Consider the following 20,047-nt stretch of genomic DNA (forward strand, 5'->3'; position numbering starts at 1 on the left):
GACGGTCCGCCACACTTTTTTTTACACCTGTGCCGCTTAGCGGAGAGTGTGGCGTTGTAGAGGGGGTCTCCCCGAACGCGTGAGTATGTCACAAGTGTTGGCACACGTGTCCGTCTCCGGTCCAGTGTCCAATTGGTATAGGCTATGCACTGTAAACGGCACTTTTCTGACCTCTGACCTCACTGGACGGTCCGCCACACTTTTTTTTACACCTGTGCCGCTTAGCGGAGAGTGTGGCGTTGTAGAGGGGGTCTCCCCGAACGCGTGAGCAGAGCCGTCTGGGAGAAATGCGGGGCCCGGTGCGGAGTTGGCGAGCACGCACGCGCGCGCGATTTTTTTGCGGTTTCTGTTGGATATATCCGAGTTTTGGGTGGTTATTTGCGGTTATTTTGCCCTCAAAACATTAAGTTGGGTATCATGTTGGGTGTCATGTTAAAAAAAAAATGTTCCCGTTTTTTTGCGAGGCCCCCCGTAGCGCGGGGCCCGGTGCGGCCGCACCGTTCGCACCACCCTTCCTGCGGCTCTGCGCGTGAGTATGTCACAAGTGTTGGCACACGTGTCCGTCTCCGGTCCAGTGTCCAATTGGTATAGGCTATGCACTCCTTTGAACAGCATAGTCCATTTAGATACATTTTTTATCTTTTAAAAAACGTTTTTGTTACACAGAAACATAATATGTGTTGTATAGCTTCATTTAAATGCTTAATTTATAGTTTTAATGTGCAAATGAGCAGTTTTTCAATGGTTTTCAATGGTTTCTTTTTACTCTAGAGGGTACTCTTATTCTGAAGAGATCGTCAACCGGAAGTCTTATTTCTGCTCCGTTATTTCTGCTCACGGAACACAGCTTCGTTGCTTCTTGTGGGCTTGTTTTCCTAGTCCTGCTTGCTTTCTCTCACAAAGCATGGCAACACTGACCAGATTGTATAGGGACACACATTGGGGTGTAACCGTTGTTGTGGTAGAGTTGGCACGTCGGCGGTAAAGCAAGGAAAAGTCAAGTCATACGTTGGTTAAACATGTCGTTGAAGTTCAGCGCCAACATCTCGTGGCTGTTCACGGAGCTGCCACAGCTGGCGGAGCGGGTGCGTGCGGCCGGTGCGCGCGGGTTCCCGGCGGTGGAGTGCGCGTGGCCGTACGACGCGGACGTGAATGAGCTGCGGCGGGCGCGCGACGAGAGCGGCGTGGAGGTGGCGCTCATCAACACGCCCCCTGGTGAACATTGAGCGCAAACACACACACGCACACGCACGCACGCACGCACGCACGCACGCACACACACACACACACACACACACACACACACACACACACACACACACACACACACTGGTGGAAAAAGTAATGAAATGTTTTATTTAAGTAAAAGTATCAATACTGCAATGTAGAAGTACTACACTGGTGGAAAAAGTAATGAAATGTTTTTATTTAAGTAAAAGTATCAATACTGCAATGTAGAAGTACTCTGTTACAAGTAAAATTCCGGAATAAAAAATGTACTTGAGTAAAAGTACAAAAGTATTGGTATCAAAATGTACTTAACCCAGCAAGCACAATGACGTCATGATGACGTTATGATGACGCCCGGTCATCACCCCGGTGACGTTCAGGACTAGGCCAGATCACAGCCCATATAATGGGGATGATCTTTACGTCATTTACAGGACGTCATCACCGGGACATCAAATGGACATTTGGACAGCAATTTTGGGTGATGAGAATGTGTTTAGATGACGTGCTGGAAGTGACGTTTTTGTGGTCAGGATTAATTTTGGTTGAAATCAGGTGATATTCTGGGCCAGATCTGACTTGTCTTGGTTTGACTTGATCTAGCCCCAATCGAGACGTCACTGATTGGTCCGGGTCCTGACTGTGCTTGCTGGGAAAGTACCAAAAGTAAAAGTACTAAAATGTTTAAAATAGCAGATCTACAAGCTCATAATCTGAGTTCCCAGAAGTTTTCGCCGGCTCGGCGAGGAACTTCTGGGCCAGAGCCCTGGGATTTGTGGGCGGGATGTAATTTACGCTCTGAATCTGAACGGACACGCCTCTTACCGGTCTGGAGCTGTGCAACTCGTGTAAAAAGTCCGACGAGAGGCAAACAGCAGTACACAACAATGGCGGCCGAAATTTCTCAAGGGGAAATTGCTTCCCGTCGATCCTATTTAGATGCAACACCCACTGCATTTGGATCCCGCCCCCTTTTCTTCATTGGCTGTTGATTTGAATCACAACGCAGTGGCCGCGCCCCCGCTGTCCAAACTCCGAGGCAATGCCTCCCAGACTAACAAGCTCATAATGCATCGTGATGCGACGCGTTGTGAGCTTGTAGATTGGCCATTTTCAAATAGCCTAGTTATACAATAGGGTTACAGTGGTTAATTATGTTTTATAATAGAATACTTTATATTTGCAAAGTAATTAGTAGTAACTAAAGTTTTCAAATAATGTAGTGGAGTAAAAGTACAATATTTGCCTCTGAGATGTAGTGGAGTAGATGTAAAAGTACTGTAAAATGGAAATACTCAATACTACAATTTTGAGGTATTGCTTTTTTTTACTTTAGGCTACTGGAGAATTTCCATTTTCAATAATATTATTTCTACTCCACTACATCTCAGAGGCAAATATTGCACTTTTACGCCACTACAATTATTTGAAAACTTTAGTTGCTAGTTACTTTGTAGATTTTAATTATATGCTTCGGCTATTTGGAAAAAGCAGATCTCCAAGCTTGTAGATCTGCTATTTTCAAAACATTGTTATATATTTGAAAACACTTGAAATGGCACATTTTGCATAATTAGTACTTTTATGTGTGGTATTTTTTAAAGTTTTTTTGTGTCTTTTATGCCTTTATTGATAGGACAGTAGGCTGACAGGAAATGGGAGAGAGATGGGGAGTGATACGCAGCAAAGGCCGTCTCGATCGGGAGTTGAACCCACGACACACCGTCTGTTTTATTTTTATGCCCATACTTTTGTACTCTTACTCAAGTACATTTTGAATACAGGACTTTTACTTGTAATAGAGTATTTCTACATTGTGGTATTGTTACTTTTACTTAAGGAAAGAGCACTTTTCCCCATCACTGCATGTATCATACATCTACACATGGATTACTGAAAAAGTAACAACAAACTAAATTGTTACTAAAAGTGATCACACCATGTAGAACTACGCTGGAATAGAACAGTGGTTCTCAAAGTGGGCTTTTAACCGATATATTATAACTATGGTTTTAACCAGTGGTGGAAAGTAACTAAGTACACGTACTCAAGTACTGTATTTAAGTCCAATTTTGAGGTACTTTAACTTTACTGGAGTCTTTCCAATTTTCAGTACTTTTACCTCTACTCCACTACATCTCAGAGGCAAATTTTGTACTTTTACTCCACTACAATTATTTGAAAACTTTAGTTATTAGTTACTTTGTAGATCTGCTATTTTCAAAAGATTTTTATACAATTTTGAAAACTTGAAATGGGACATTTTGCATAATGAGTACTTTTACTTTTGGTACTTTAAGTACATTTTGATGCCAATACCTTTGTACTTTTACTCAAGTACATTTTGATTTCCAGACTTTTACTTGTAACAGAATATTTCTATATTGCAGTTTTGATACTTTTACTGAAGTAAAACATTTGAGTAACAACACAAACCTTGTATGAGGGGTCCTTTGGCAGTCTGTGGCCAAATACATTAATGTGGGGGTCCTTAACATGAAGAACTGAAGTAGAATATTTGAATGAAAAAGGTTTTTGTATTTGTCACAAACTCATACAGGTACTGGTCAGTGTTGCCATGTCCTCCTATCATTATCACAAGTCCTATCACAAGTCAAGAGACTTTAGGCTTGTTTTTCTGGAAGTCGCTTATACAGTAGTACTGTAGTTGTGTGTATTGTTTTTTTGGGCTTGTTTCTAAAGTGTAGTTGCTTATTTGGGCTTCCAGCTTCCTAATGTTGTTTAAACTAGTGACTCTCAAACATTTTACAAATTAATATGTATTTGTCCTCGGACGCACACTGCGTCACTGTGAATAGTTGTTCCATCACTGTGTTGCAGGAGATGTGCAGGCAGGTGAGATGGGCCTGGGAGCAGTTCCAGGCAGAGAGAGTGACTTCAGACAGGGAGTACATCTGGCACTGCAGTATGCTAAAGCTCTGGACTGTAAGAGGTACTGTAAGACTAGAAACTAACTAACTAACTAACTAACTAACTAACTAACTAACTAACTAACTAACTAACTAAAAAAACAGACAGACTGGAACAAACAAGCCCCCTGTGGCGGGAATAAAACAGTGTCATTCGATGGTGCGTTAGGCTCGCCCATATATGGAACCAGTTGTAGCATTACATTACATTACATTACATTACAGTCATTTAGCAGACGCTTTTATCCAAAGCGACTTACAATAAGTGCATTCAACATAGGTAGGGAACGAAACTACTAATCACCAGAGGTCTTAGTGCATTTCCTGTAAAAACAAGCAACCAAGAGTATACCAAGCGCTAAGGTAAAAGTGCAATATATCAGCTATCTACTTTCATAAACACATGAGATAAAATAGCCAAATCAAATGAGCACGAGCTAATAGATCCAATACAACAATACAACAATAGTTCCTACAACTAGTTAACAACAAGTAGGCCAGGCAAAGAGGAAGGGTAGTGTTTCCTGAAGAGGTGGGTTTTCAGCCTGCGGCGAAAGATGGGCAGTGACTCTGCTGTCCTGACATCAGTGGGAAGTTCATTCCACCGCTGTGGGGACAGAACAGAAAAAAGTCGTGACCGTGTCGATCGACCAGAAGGACCGTTGAGTGGCGCAATTAGAGCTATGGAAGTGCACAACAAGTTCCTCTGGTACAAAGATGTACCCCCTAACACTGGTTCAAAGATGTACCCCCTAACACTGGTTCAAAGATGTACCCCCTAACACTGGTACACATATGTACCACCTAACACTGGTACAAAGATGTACCCCCTAACACTGGTTCAAAGATGTACCCCCTAACACTGGTTCAAAGATGTACCCCCTAACACTGGTACAAATATGTACCCCCTAACACTGGTACAAAGATGTACCCCTAACACTGGTACAAAGATGTACCCCCTAATCCGGTCTGACTGGCACCCACAGGATTGGCGCCTTGTAGATCTGCTATTTTTGAAAAGTTGAGGCTTCCAGCTTCCTAATGTTGTTTAAACCAGTGATTCTCAAACATTTTAGGGGACGTACATCTTTATACGAGACGCAAAGTGTGGCTTAAGAATGTGACAAAAACAAAAGAATCTCCATGAATCCAAGGCTTCATGGGGTCTGTATTGATAGAAAATAAGTACTTTTTTGGGTGAACTATCTCTTTAAGATTGAAACACTCCTGCGTAGTGTAAGGCCACCTCAAGTCTATAAACATTTTTTTTACTCCCCATGATGCAACATTGCACCTTGGACTTGGCTTAGCATTGCTGTATTGATTAGACTGTGCTGGAACCTTTTATGACCATACACGTACGCCCGCCCGCACACCCGCCCGCCCGCACGCGCGCGCGCACACACACACACACACACACACACACACACACACACACACACACACACACACACACACAGGGTCATGCAGAGAATAATAGAGGGGCAGGGCTAAAATTTCTTAAAAGTGCACTTTAGAGCCAGAAAATAGCTGATCTACAAGCTCACGCAACAAAGTGTAATCAGGCCTTTATTGGAGAGGTGCAAGCCCACAAGGTACAAGCCCACAACGCCTCGCAGCGCGAGGTGTTGTGAGCTTGTAGATCGGCTATTTTTGGCTAAAGTTCTCCTCATAAAAGGGATGCTAGGTTTCGAGTGGTTATGGTAAAAAGAAAAATCATATCACATAAAGATTTGGCGGACCCCCTGTAGTAACTCTGACGACCCCCTAGGGGTCCCGGACCCCCTGTTGAAGACCCCTGCTGTAAACTGGGAAAAAAAAAGAAGTTTTTTTTCTTTTTTTCAAAAGGGCACTTCTGGTCAAGAGGGCAAAGGGCAGGTGCTCTAGCACCACCTAGAGTCTATCTGTGCACGTCCCTGAGTACAAAACATGTTTACTTAAGTAAAATGATCAATACCCTATTGGAGAAATAGTCTGTTACAAGTACAAGTTCGGTATTCAAAAGTAAAAGTACTCATTATGCAGAAGGTTTTCAAATGTATAAAATGTACAGAAAATAGCAGATCTACAAACTCACAACGCGTCACGTTGTGAGCTTTTATATCTGCTATTTTCAAATTGCCTATATGTGTGTGTGTGTGTGTGTGTGTGTGTGTGTGTGTGTGTGTGTGTGTGTGTGTGTGTGTGTGTGTGTGTGTGTGTGTGTGTGTATGTATATATATATATATATGTATATATATATATATATATATATATATATACAGATGTGCCACTTCAAACTTCACACGTTACTGTTCTTTCCCTGATAGTGCCCTGAAAAAGCATTTTTTCCCTCCCTTTTCTGCCCTTAAAATGCACTGTTTTGCCCCTGAAAAGAAGTTGTCACTACACACCCCCGTTTTTCCCTTCAACAGACATCCATATACATGAGAACAAAAGAATGTGTGTTGAACAAGGTGTCAGACTCATTATGAGGCGAAAGATGATTTGACCAGTTGCTCAAATTAATTAGCATCATAAAAGCAGTGATCATCAAAATAATTCAGCATTTTAAATGCCCTTCTTTGTCCCTCTTATTGCCCTGGGAATCCCCTGAAAATTTACTGTCTTGGCGATGGCAGGACATGTGAAGTTTTGAAGTGGCACATCTGTATATACCTCAACATTGTACTACATCAAGTACAGTGCTTAGTGACTTTGTAATTCTCTTTAACATAAAATGCTGCATTCAAGTTCAGGGGAGTTTGGAAAAGGCAATTCTCTTGAATGCTTCCTTCAGGTACGGCATGGAAAGGGGGCATTTGCATTCCTTTCACCATAGTAAATGCATAGTAAAGCATTCATGGTCTGGAGAGGGCACCTCTTACAGACGGTAACAGGGCTCGGGATCAATCCCCCTTTGATGTCTATGTGAATAGCAAGAAGTACTCACATTTTTCACTTTAGTAAAAGTATAGTAGAGAAACACTCTGTTACAAGTAAAAGTTTGGTATTCAAAATTGACTTGAGTACAAGTACACCAGTATTGGCATCAAAGTATACTTAAAGTACCTAAAGGAAAAGTTATGCAGAATGTCCCATTTCACAAGTTTTCAAATGTATAAAATGTACAAAAACCCTTTGAAAATAGCGACGCATTGTGAGCTTGTAGATCAGCTATTTTCAAATGGCCGAAATATATATAGGGTTGAAGTAGTTAATTTATGTTTTGTAATAATAATCTAAATCTACAAAGTAACTAGTAACTAAAGCTGTCAAATAATTGTAGTGGAGTAAAAAGTACAATATTTGCCTCTGAGTAGTGGAGTAGAAGTCAAAATATTGAAAATTAAAAATACTGAAAAAAAGTAAAAAATACCTTTTGTGTTATGTGTTCAGGATCCACCTGATGGCAGGGAGGGTTCCTATTGGCTCAGACAGGAGCACTGTGTCCTCAGAGATGGAAGCTGTCTTTGTGCACAACCTACAATATGCTGCAGACCTCCTCTCTAAGGTAAATATACTGCACCTCCTCTCTAAGGTAGATATACTGCACCTCCTCTCTAAGGTAAATATACTGCACCTCCTCTCTAAGGTAAATATACTGCACCTCCTCTCTAAGGTAGATATACTGCACCTCCTCTCTAAGGTAAATATACTGCACCTCCTCTCTAAGGTAAATATACTGCACCTCCTCTCTAAGGTAAATATACTGCACCTCCTCTCTAAGGTAGATATACTGCACCTCCTCTCTAAGGTAAATATACTGCACCTCCTCTCTAAGGTAAATATACTGCACCTCCTCTCTAAGGTAGATATACTGCACCTCCTCTCTAAGGTAAATATACTGCACCTCCTCTCTAAGGTAGATATACTGCACCTCCTCTCTAAGGTAAATATACTGCACCTCCTCTCTAAGGTAAATATAATGCACCTCCTCTCTAAGGTAAATACACTGCACCTCCTCTCTAAGGTAAATATACTGCACCTCCTCTCTACGGTAAATATACTGCACCTCCTCTCTGAGGTAAATACACTGCACCTCCTCTTTAAGGTAAGTACACTGCACCTCTCTAAGGTAAATACACTGCACCTCCTCTCTAATGTATATATAGCACCTCCTCTCTAAGGTAAATACACTGCACCTCCTCTCTAAGGTATATATTGCACCTCCTCTCTAAGGTAAATACACTGCACCTCCTCTCTAAGGTAAATATACTGCACCTCCTCTCTAAGGTATATTGCACCTCCTCTCTAAGGTAGATATACTGCACCTCCTCTCTAAGGTAAATATACTGCACCTCCTCTCTAAGGTATATATTGCACCTCCTCTCTAAGGTATATGTACTGCACCTCCTCTCTAAGGTAGATACACTACACCTCCTCTCTAAGGAAAATTGTCGCTTCACGGACTTGTTTCACCATTTTTAGCGCTCCTTCAGCAGCCATTGCTTAAACATGTCGCTGTGATGCCAGACCCTCTGGCAAAAAAAAGATTAATGCAATTGTTTTATTTCATTATGAATGCATATTCATTGAACAAAGGCTGCCATTGTGCTGTGTCCAACAGGATGGTGTTATAGGTTTGATTGAGCCAATCAACACTAGGATCACAGATCCCAGGTATTTCCTTGACTCTCCACATCAGGGTAAGTCTTCTTACATTATAGCCATGCCTTTTGAACAGTACATAATAACATAATGTAAGATCACTCTGGCTGCAGTTACATGGACAATATTTATTCATTCAGAATGAACTCATTCCGAACAGAGATTCATACCCAACTGTTTACATGGAACCTGACTAAAAGTATTCCTCGTTTACTTGACCCAAAGCATTCATTTGGAATTTAACTTTTGACATGAGTAAAGTGGTTCCCGCCTACGCCCGGGCATGGAACAGGGGCTGCCCAGCTCCAGTACCCGGGGCGGAGCTTCCCCTGGTGGGCATGGGGAGGAGGCAATAGCCCCCTTGTGCCTCCGTGGCGGAGGTTTGTCGGCCGTAGGCAGGCTGGGAAGCAACGCACTGACTCCTGCCTTATCGCCGTTTTAATGCGAAAGTAGAAGATCTACAAGATCAGACCAGTTTATTTTATTTTTATTGGTACCAGACACGGTAAAACTTAGGCTAGCCTACTACCTTCATTTTATTTATTAAAAAACAAACGTTTCATCTGACTGAATAGATTCTTTTGATTATAAGTTCCCGTTTCATGTCAAGGACAGGTAAAGATTGTTCCTCCATCACAGGCTCAGATCCTCGGAGCGTCCGTTCTCCTGGACAAGTCTGGGCTTAACCATTACAGTATATAAGCTTATTAAATGACACTATAGAATATTAATCATCCATTTCATCCCATAGGAGCGAGTGCTTCTCAGCACCAACCGTGGCCGACGCATACAGAGACATACAGTAAACAGACTTATGCAGTCTTTGAATTAAAGTTTGACTGCACACAATATTTTATATATAACAAAAAAAAAAATCGAGATTTGATAGGACATTTTTGGCCAATTCTGACAGAACTACTAAAAGTCATTCTGATCAGACCGGAATGAAATATTCTATTCCAATTGAGGTGTTTACATGAGCATTTTTATTCTGAATGAGCAGTCATTCCGAATATAAGTGGAAATATAGCTGCAAGCAGCGATAATACAGGGCCAGACATGGAAACTAGAGAGAGAGAGAGAGAGAGAGAGAGTTTGTGTGTTTGTTTGTGTGTTTGACAGCTTACTAGTGGCTTACTAGTTACAACACAGCCATCATGGGAGGGAGAGAGAGAGAGAGAGAGAGAGAGAGAGAGAGAGAGAGAGAGAGAGAGAGAGAGAGAGAGAGAGAGAGAGAGAGAGGATGGATACTGGAGAGAGAGAGAGAGAGACATGGATACTGGAGAGAGAGAGAGAGAGAGAGAGAGAGAGAGAGAGAGAGAGAGAGAGAGAGAGAGAGAGAGAGAGAGAGAGAGAGAGAGAGAGAGAGAGAGAGAGAGAGAGAGAGAGAGAGAGAGAGAGAGAGAGAGAGAGAGAGAGAGAGAGAGAGAGAGAGAGAGAGAGAGAGAGAGAGAGAGAGAGAGACATGGAAACTGGAGAGAGAGAGAGAGATAGAAACGGAATAGATGAGAGAGAGAGAGAGAGAGAGAGAGACATGGAAACTAGAGAGAGAGAGAGAGAGAGAGATAGAAACGGAATAGATGAGAGAGAGAGAGAGAGAGAGAGAGAGAGAGAGAGAGAGAGAGAGAGAGAGAGAGAGCACCATGGAAACGGAATAGATTGAGATTGTAGATCGGCTATTTTCAGAATGAAGTATGTCATACGTTGAAAAATGTACTCTCAAATATGCATTTCAGGTTATCTTTACCATTTGCACATGTATTCATTGATACAGTCATGTTGTTTGCAATTCAACTTAAATGAAGTCTGCAAGTGAGGCTTGAACTGACGACCTTGTGATTGTGAGGCACTCATTTAAGGGAGACGCCATTGGACCAACAGACAAGGAACTGTGAAAAAGGAGATCACACAGATGATACAGTTTCAAGCAAATAGCTGAAAAATCCTGGGTTTAAGTGTTTTTCAAACTGCTCAAAATTGCGGACAATCTAAGGGCGGAGCTTACTGGTCAAAGCGATAGATGTGTTCCTCATAAGTCAAGGCACAAGTGTAAGCAAGTTTCACGACTTTCGGCCAAACGAGGCATGACTTTTGCCTGTTTAAAGTTTGCATTTTCAAAAAATTGCTATAGCGCCCCCCTTTGGCCAATTGGAGTGAGATTGGTTTCAGTGATATTTGGAATGACTCTCTACATTACTGCAACGTTTCAAAGAAATGTGAGTCTTGCATGTATGTGTTAGGGGCAGATGAATCATTTTCATAAAACTGCAATAGTTAAAATCTATGGAATCCTGGGATTTTGGAGCAATCTGCACGAAACGTTTAACACTTGAACTTTGGACCTCTGCCGACAACTTCTAGGCGGCGGAATTTCCATAAGTGAAAAAATGCAGAAGTTAGGAGCCAATGGCTGTTTTTCATGTAATTCAAAATGGTGGGCGATCTAAAGGTCAGAGGTCAAAAGTCAGACCACAAAAGTTGTCGGGCATGAAGAGACGCATGTGTGTATCGAAGTTTCATGGTTGTAGGTCAAACAGGGCATGAGTTGTACCTGTTCAAAGTTGGCACTTTCAATTGAGTGCTATAGCGCCACCCTTTGACGAATGAGTGTGAAAATTATTTCTTGGTAGTTTTTCATGAGCATCTACCATATGGCCGAGTTTCGTAAAAAGCGCATGCACGGTTAAGCCAGAACTGGCAAAAACAAGTATTTTTCAAACTGCTCAAAATTGCGGAAAATCTAAGGGCGGAGCTTAATGGTCAAATCGATACGTGTGTTCCTCATGAGTCAAGGCACATGTGTAAGCAAGTTTCACGACTTTCGGCCAAACGAGGCATGACTTATGCCTGTTTAAAGTCTGCATTTTCAAAAAATTGCTATAGCGCCCCCCTTTGGCCAATTGGAGTAAGATTGGGTTCAGTGATATTTGGAATGACCCTGTACATTTCTGCAAAGTTTCAAAGAAATGTGAGTCTGCATGTATGTTTTAGGCGCAGATGAATAATTTTCATAAAACTGCAATAGTTAAAATCTATGGAATCCTAGGATTTTGGAGCAATCTGCACAAAACGTTTAACACTTGAACTTTGGACCTCTGCCGACAACTTCTAGGCGGCGGAATTTCCATAAGTGAAAAAATGCAGAAATTAGGAGCCAAGGACTGTTTTTCATATAATTCAAAATGGTGGGCGATCTAAAGGTCAGAGGTCAAAAGTCAGAGGGTGAAAGTTGTTCAGCATGAGGAGACGCATACTGTATGTGTATCCAAGTTTCATGGCTGTAGGTCAAACAGGGCATGAGTTGTACCTGTTCAAAGTTGGCATTTTCAATTGAGTGCTATAGCGCCACCTTTGGACGAAAGATTGTGAGAATTATTTTTTTATCGTTTTTCATGACCATCTACCATATGGCCGAGTTTCGTAAAAAGCGACAGCACGGTTCAGCCAGAACTGCGAAAAGTGGCAGAAGAAAAAGAAGGGGGGGTAGCGCCCAGGATTACAAGCTTAGGCAATTGGCACTGGGTGAAAAATGGGTTACAGAATTGTGGGATAAAAACTTAAATAAAATAATTGTGAGCTTGTGAACCCAAAGAACTGGCATTGTTTAGGCTCTAGATGTCCAATTGTCCAAAAGTTATGGGTCTGCAGCAAAGAGAGTTAAATAAACACTGAGGATTGCACAGTGTAGATGGGGGGTCCCAGACATAAAAAGGTATCAAATGGGGGGCATATCTAATGCATATCAAACTTCCTTGAAATGAAAAACGTTGAGAATCACTGATCTAGACTGCACTCATCCATTTATGTATCTTATCAGTAAAATATTATCTGACTTTTTGTTTCACTATAGCGGCTGCAATACTGGAGAAGGTTGGGAAGGATAATATCAAGCTGCAAATGGTGCGTTGTTTTTATTTATGATTACATTAATGACTTAAACCCTCTAGACCAGGGGTCGTTTACAGTTTATTATGCCACCTAGTAGCTGCCAACCCTCCTTGATTCTGCGGGAGTCTCCTACCACATCTCCTTGAGGACTTCTTGATTGTCATTTTACCTTGATTTGTTATCAAACTCACCAAATTCACCAGAACACAGGGAATTACATCTACTCTGTTAAAATGTTTCGGGGGGAGTACCCTCAGTCAGACCCTCCGCTTGGGGTCAACAGACAACGTCACACTGATAAGAACCAGTATGCGTGCGCAGGCCCGGCACCAAATGAACCCCACCGCTCAAAAGTGGTTACATCCTCATGTGTAAGAATAAAAATGCATCACATCAAACTTTCATATGCTGTTTTACTCCCAGGATTTTTACTGTGATCTCTCGCTCTTGAAATATATATTCCTTGGTTTCTGTTGTGTGTGAACAATAATAACAATTCAAAGCAGTTGTCGTCAAAACCCCACCTCCAGAGGTCATAAGAACGGAGGGAGCGCTCTATGATCACGGCACCAGAACCTGCTCTTGCTCGCGCAGCTGCAGCCCGTCAAGCCTAATTTATGCTCCGTCCCGCGAAGAACGGCCGAGAATAGCAGACCTCCAAGCTCACAATGGTCGCATACGCGACGCGGTTGTGAGCTTGCATGTCAGCTGTTCTCGGCGTGCAATACCGTTGCGGGGTGAAGTATATATGTCTCGCTAGGGCGCACCTCACTAAATTAACTGAAACCAGCGCACCCCAAAACAACAGGTTTGGGGATCTGTTGGGAATTGATTAGATGAAACAGTCACCTGTGCGTCCAGTCTCAATGTTTGTAAACAAATAATTGGTCTATAAGCTTACATTTTGATTCATTCTCTGTATCACAAATGTAGGCCTATGTGTTCCAGTAACATTTTTAATCAATCATCAAATCAATTTCATAAATTAACCTTTCATTATGTTCTGGCCCGCTATCTTAGAAAAAAAATTGTCCCGAGGCCAAACCTAGTTGCTGACCCCTGCTCTCTCTAGTGGGTCCTCAAAGTTACTATGGGGGGGGGGGGGGGGTCACCAAATCTTTGTGTGCTAGGAACGTTTTTCTTTTTCTTCTTTACTTTAGTCACAAACTCTAGCATCCATATTCTGATTGGAACAAGAGGTTTGGTGTTGAGGAAAAAAGAGCAGAATTAAGTACAGAGCCAAAGGTCAAGTTGGGGGTTTAAGTGTTTAAATGTCTGAAAACATATATGAATACAAATACACATTAACATCAATCCTGCATAGAAAAGATAATGTGTAATTTTCTATCCATGCCAAATCTCTTCACAGTAAATAACAGATCTACAAGTTCACAATTGTGTTGTGTTGCGAGGCGTTGTGAGCTTGTACCGTAGATCTGCTATATTTGGCTAATGCTCCCCCCTAGAATATGGATGCTGGGGTTCCAGTGGTTAAACAGACCCAGGGAGACAAATGAGGCTCCATTATTAACGACTGTTCTTTTGTGTTTATGTCAGGATGTGTTCCACTGGCAGATAATGGATGGAAACCTGACACAAAACATACAGAAGTATTTCCCTTTGATATGTGAGTATTTAGATGCAATGTTGATGTTTCCGAGCGTTTGATAAATGAAACAAAGACAGAGTCACTAGGGCTACCTTTTCAGGCTGCGACCACCCAAAATAATTATAATAAATAATTTGAACTGGGGACCCCCCACCCTGACAAACACTTGGAATTCTAGGATTTGTGGTGAGCTCACAATGCGAGGTGTTGTGAGCTAATTGTTGGATCGGCTATTTTCACAATTTTGCTTTCTTACATTGAGGGATTGAAAATGTCTTGAAAGTCCTTAAATTGTCACTGTAATCTGGGGACCCTCCCAGAATCATGTGGGGACCCCCCTGGGGGTCCTGACCCACAGGTTGAGAACTACTGGTCTAGGCATTCACTGGGTGCAATAAAAACCTATCTGCAATGGAGCCCATTTACGATTGCTACTCTTTGAAATATTGCTACCTCACCCAGCACTTGCCCGTTTCTGGGTTTCGGATGTGCATGTCTTACGCTTTAATAAATGAGCAAAGACTGACATCATCTGTCAGTGAGATGAGACGTCAGCGACCAATGTCTCTTAAACACCTAGGCAGCTGTCAATGTGCTGATGCTTTTCTAAAACAGGATATTACATTTGTAAAAAGCTGTGTGGAAACTGGCGATTACATTGAGTATACTGTATATATCTCGTTGCTGTCGGGAGGAAACCTTGTGTGTCCAAAACCATTCCTTTTTTAATATTTTAAAAATATTTTAAAGTTGTGAAAATATCCGATCTACAAGCTCACCAGTGTGTATATATATATATATATATATATATATATATATATATATATATATATATATATATATATATATATATATATATACTGTATATGTATTGGTTGCAGGGGGTCCCCAGTGAAATGTGTTAATATGGCATCACAATATGTTTAACTTTTTATACTTTGGCTATTCAAAAATAGCAGAACTACAAGCTCATAGCGCGGCACCGAGTGGCGCACTATGAACTTGTAGATCTGCTATTTTTTTTAAATCGTGAAAATGTGTGCAAACCTCTGAATATATATATTTTTAAGCGAACATTTGTAACTCAAATCCTTGGTTTCTGGTGGGTCCCTGGAACAAAATATTTGAGATGGGGGTCCGCGGTCAAATACATATAATTTTGGGGGTCCTTGACATGAAAAAGTTTGAGAAGCACTGTTCTATTTTGCAATTTTGGTTAGCCTGTTGCAAATTGTAGCCTCGGCTTCGTGCCTGGTTGCTGCAGTGCTGCCCAATGGTCATCAAGTTCATGACGTGAAGGTTGTCTGGCCCTGATAGTCAGGGGATATTAGCAGAAAGATTTCCAATCTTGGAATAAATTCCTTACCAAAATAAATCTTCACCAATGTGTTTGTAAAAGTGTCTAGTAACACATCTCACAAAGACTGAAATGCAGTTTCCCTAGGATAATTTTTAAGTAGCATGTGAGGGGTCAAACTAGGGTGTTTTTATGATTCTGAATCCATTGCAAGCATTTGCAATGGAAAAGCCCAATCTCAATGGGCTTTTTACACATAAAGTATACCTGATGGCTATGGCTATATCGTTTTTAGCCCAAGGAGTGGTTTTGGTGCAAAACAAATGCTTGCAATGGATTCAGAATCATAAAAACACCCTAGTTTGACCCCTCACATGCTAAATTTAGATTTTTTTCCCCCCGCATAAGGTTATGGTGGGTACCCCAACTTTCAGGAGCTGTTAAAAATTCTCCTAGGGAAACTGCATTTCAGTCTTTGTGAGATGTGTTACTAGACACTTTTACAAAAACACATTGGTGAAGATTTTTTTTGGTAAGGAATTTATTCCAAGATGTTTTTAATATCCCCTGACTATGATCAGTGTTGCCATGTCTGCTTATCATAAGCAACTTTGGTATAGTTTTTCTGTAAAGTCGCTTGTAAATATATTGGTAGTTGCGGCCTTGCGGGTTGTGTTTTTTTGGGCTTTCTAAAGTGCAGTTGCTAATTTGGGCTTCCAGCTCCCTAACGTTGTTTAAACCAGTGGTTCTCAAACATTTTCAAATCAAGGACCCCCTCATTAATATGTTTTTGTCCTCGGACCCCCATCTGAAAATGTTTTGTGCCAGGGACCAGATTTGTGTTGTTAAAATGTTTAAAACATATATTCAAAATGTTTCACTTTTTTCAAGATTGCTTTGAAAATAGCAGATCTAAAAGCTCACAACGCGTTGCACCGCGATGCGTTGTGAGCTTGTAGATCGTCTATTTTCAAATAGCCAATGCCTATGGGTTAAAGTGCTCTTGTGGCCTAGTTGCTTCTTTTGGGCTTGTTTTCATAGACCAATTAATTGTTTACTAACATTGAGACTGGATGCGCAGGTGATTGTTTCACGCAATCAATTTCCAACCTGTTGTTTCGGGGTGCGCTAGTTTCAGCACACCCCAACCCCCTCTTGTGTGTTGGCTAGTGTGGCACGTCCTGGCGAGACCTGATAGAATGGGTTTCATTTAGCGCATACTGGTTGCACGCATACTGGTTCTTATCAGTGTGACGTCGTCTGTTAAGGGGTCTATAGACCTGGTTGCTAATTTTTCTCGCAAGATCTGGCAACACTGGCCCTGATGCAAGTCCTGTCATCATCAATACTGATCCACAACTCAAACATACCGTTGCTGTCGGGCAGAAACCTCTCATCATATTCTATATTTTTGTGTTTTTTTTTTTGTTGTAAATGAATGCCCTACTTGATCATACTACAGTGTCACACACAAGCATCAAAAGTTGCAGATCTACAACGTGGTTCGAGCTTGTAGATCTGCTATTTTTGCTGTTTTTAGAGCCGAATTTGAATCCTGAAAAGTAACAGTTTGGACATATGAAGTTTCTACCCGACAAAGATGATATTCACTTTTTCAGCATGATAAAGTAACTTGCTTCTTTGCTGCTGTCGTCCTCTTTCAGCTCATGTCCAGATCGCTCAGGTTCCGGGGCGCAACGAGCCAGACAGCGCCGGAGAAGTGAACTACTCTTATGTGTTCAGCACCCTGCAGCAGTGTGGCTACCAGGGCTACATTGGCTGTGAATACAAGCCTCTAGGTCAGTGATTCCACATATCAATGGTTCTCAAACCTTTTCATGTCAAGAATTCAGTGGTGGAAAAAAGCTACTCAAGTGTGTTACTGAAGTAAAAGTATCAATAATGCAATGTAGAAATTCTCTAGATCTATAAGCTCACAATGTGTCGCATTGTGAGCTTGTAGATCGGCTATTTTCAAACGGCTGAATGTATTTTGTATGTGTTTTGTAATTATAATCAACATCTACAAAGTAACTAGTAACTAAAGTTTTCAAGTAAGTGTAGTGGAGTAAAAGTACAATATTTGAGATGTAGTGGAGTAGAAGTAAAAGTACTGAAAATTTGAAATACTCCAGTAAAGTAAAAAAAATACCTCAAAATTTTACCTATAAGTACAGTACTTGAGTAAATGTACTTAGTTACTTGACACCACAGCAAGAATCCCCAAATTAGTGTACCCCCATCTGAAAATATTAAGTGCCAGGGAGTCAGGGACCTTTGCACAAGATTTGTGTTACTAAGGTTAAAGTGGTTAAACTGATTTTGATGCTGTATCAACTGATTTGAGGTTGTTTTCAAAACATTCTGGATTGACCAGTACTATTATTTCCACTCCAGGATCCACAGATGAAGGCCTCGGTTGGTTGAAAGATTATTGGACCATGTGATGTCACAGAAGATAGTCCATCTAGCCCCTCCCACCAGGAGCCGTTCAGCAATTAAAGAACATTTCACACAATATGTATGTAGGGCTGTCACAAAATGACATTTTAGTCGATGATTAATTGTCATTCAAATATTTTTATTTTTTTTCAGAAATATTGAATCCAAGTTGAAACCAAACACTGAAATTATACAGAAAGCGCTAATTGTGTTGAATAAACGTTGGATTTTCAACCATAACTGACTCTAAATCAATGTTGATTCAACCATCCTCTAAATTGGAATCTACATGCACATTTTAGTTGATTTTATATTGAATCAATGTTAAGGAATCAAATGATTGAAAGTGGACTGACCCAGTCTGAGAGGAGCGTAGAAGACTAGTAGGCTACGTTCACACTCTGCACAGCTGACTGTACTCTGCACTCATTCTGTGAGCAACATGACCGCGTCTGGGGGCCGCGACGGGATGAGCGGGGGACGGGGGACGGGGGGGGGGACACGCAATAACCCCACATTTGCAAGACCGCTTTGGTAGAGGTTTGGGTTGTGTAGTTACCTTGCCATCATGATGTAACTCCAAAGGTGGACAAGAAATAAAAAATAATTTCTCCATTGACTAGAAATTGATCATTTAAAATATGCTCCTCATTGACTTACATTCAGTGAAAAAAAAAATCTGTTATATATTATCAAACATCTAACAACAATATGAACAATAGAACTATAGTGTTAACAGAGTGACAATGACATATCACATGAGTCATTGTGAAACAATTATGATTCATGGTCACACACTATTTCAGTAATATAATTAGTTTGATTATATCTTATTGTATTTATTTCATTTTATTTGAATGCAGGGTCATTCAAATGAGTCCATATAACACATGTGTTGAATTAACTGTGGACAAACTTGAAGAACAAAGGCACTGGATTAAGTAAACTTGGCCGTTAGCCTGCTCCTGACCAGGCTAACTTCACAGCTAAATTGCCATGGTAACTAAGGTAGGCTTGCTTCAATTCTCTTTTGAGGAATCGGGTCAAGGCTAAACTTAGACAGGGTGAACTGGCTAAACTAATCTTCAAGCTAATTCAGCTTTTGAGGAACCGATTCAGCCCTAATCCTGGCTAAATTAAGCCAGGATAGGTGTTAAAGCCAGGCTTAAGCTCTAATTCCCTTTTGAGGAACAGGCCCCAGGTCGGCTATTTGTTTGACTTTCCAAATCTTGAAAGGGTGTCACAAATCCTCACAGACATAACTGTGAACAATTCAGTGTCCAAATGAGATCAGAATTTGACAGTATAGTAAGGCGGAATTTTGATACCATAGTGCACTTGGTGATACAAGCGCGAAATTTGGCACAGATGACCTTCATATGACCCTAATTGATAATCAACCTCTGGCCACGCAGAATTCCTAAGATTTCAAGATGGCCACCACCAGTTTTCAAAATGTCTGCAACTGGGCCAATGTGTTGGACTATATCGCTTTGCTGGGGCTTATTTTAATATAAGAGAATATGTTCTGGAGGTATTCCTACCAAGTAAGATAAGAAATAACATTAGGTTCCAATATGGCGGCATGTATTCCAATATGGCTGCTGATAAATTGCAGAGATGTGCATCTGCTTATGGTTTATCCACATGAGCTTGTAGTACATGTATTTGTATTAATTACCATACACAGAATCCATTTATGGAACATTTGAAAGTGATTTATTAGCTTGGTAAAGCTTAGTGCTTACTTTTTGTTTTGTTATCAAGTCATTATAAACACATTTTCATTTACAATGGTGGCTGGGCAAGTGACAGGCCAGTGTACTAGCAACTGCAACCACAGATAGCAGATAAGTCCAAACTTAAAGCATTTGCAGTGTCCAGAACATGCTTTTTTACATCCACATCGTGTCAGCTTCTGGCATAATTTGGCAAACAGGACTGCATAAGAGTGACTGGCCCCATATATGTCCTGCTTGGAATGCACTTCACTTGCATTCACTTCCTTGTAGGAACTACTTCTATGAAGTTCTATCGTACATGAGTACTATGAACTCCTCA

General features: G+C 41.1%; 1 protein-coding gene across 1 annotated transcript; it reads left to right on the top strand.

Moving 5' to 3' along the window:
* Positions 1 to 1,000: 1,000 nt before the first annotated feature.
* hyi (hydroxypyruvate isomerase) lies at positions 1,001 to 18,391 on the top strand. Its single transcript, XM_084066692.1, has 8 exons — positions 1,001 to 1,215; positions 4,072 to 4,183; positions 7,539 to 7,653; positions 8,710 to 8,788; positions 12,601 to 12,650; positions 14,196 to 14,265; positions 17,209 to 17,343; positions 17,942 to 18,391. The coding sequence occupies exons 1-8, from the start codon at positions 1,020 to 1,022 to the stop codon at positions 17,989 to 17,991; spliced, it is 807 nt and encodes a 268-aa protein (XP_083922818.1). The 5' UTR covers positions 1,001 to 1,019; the 3' UTR covers positions 17,992 to 18,391.
* Positions 18,392 to 20,047: the final 1,656 nt, after the last annotated feature.

This window comes from Gymnoscopelus microlampas, assembly GCF_963454915.1.
Source record: "Gymnoscopelus microlampas genome assembly, chromosome: 9".
In the NCBI taxonomy this organism is placed as follows: Eukaryota; Metazoa; Chordata; class Actinopteri; order Myctophiformes; family Myctophidae; genus Gymnoscopelus; species Gymnoscopelus microlampas.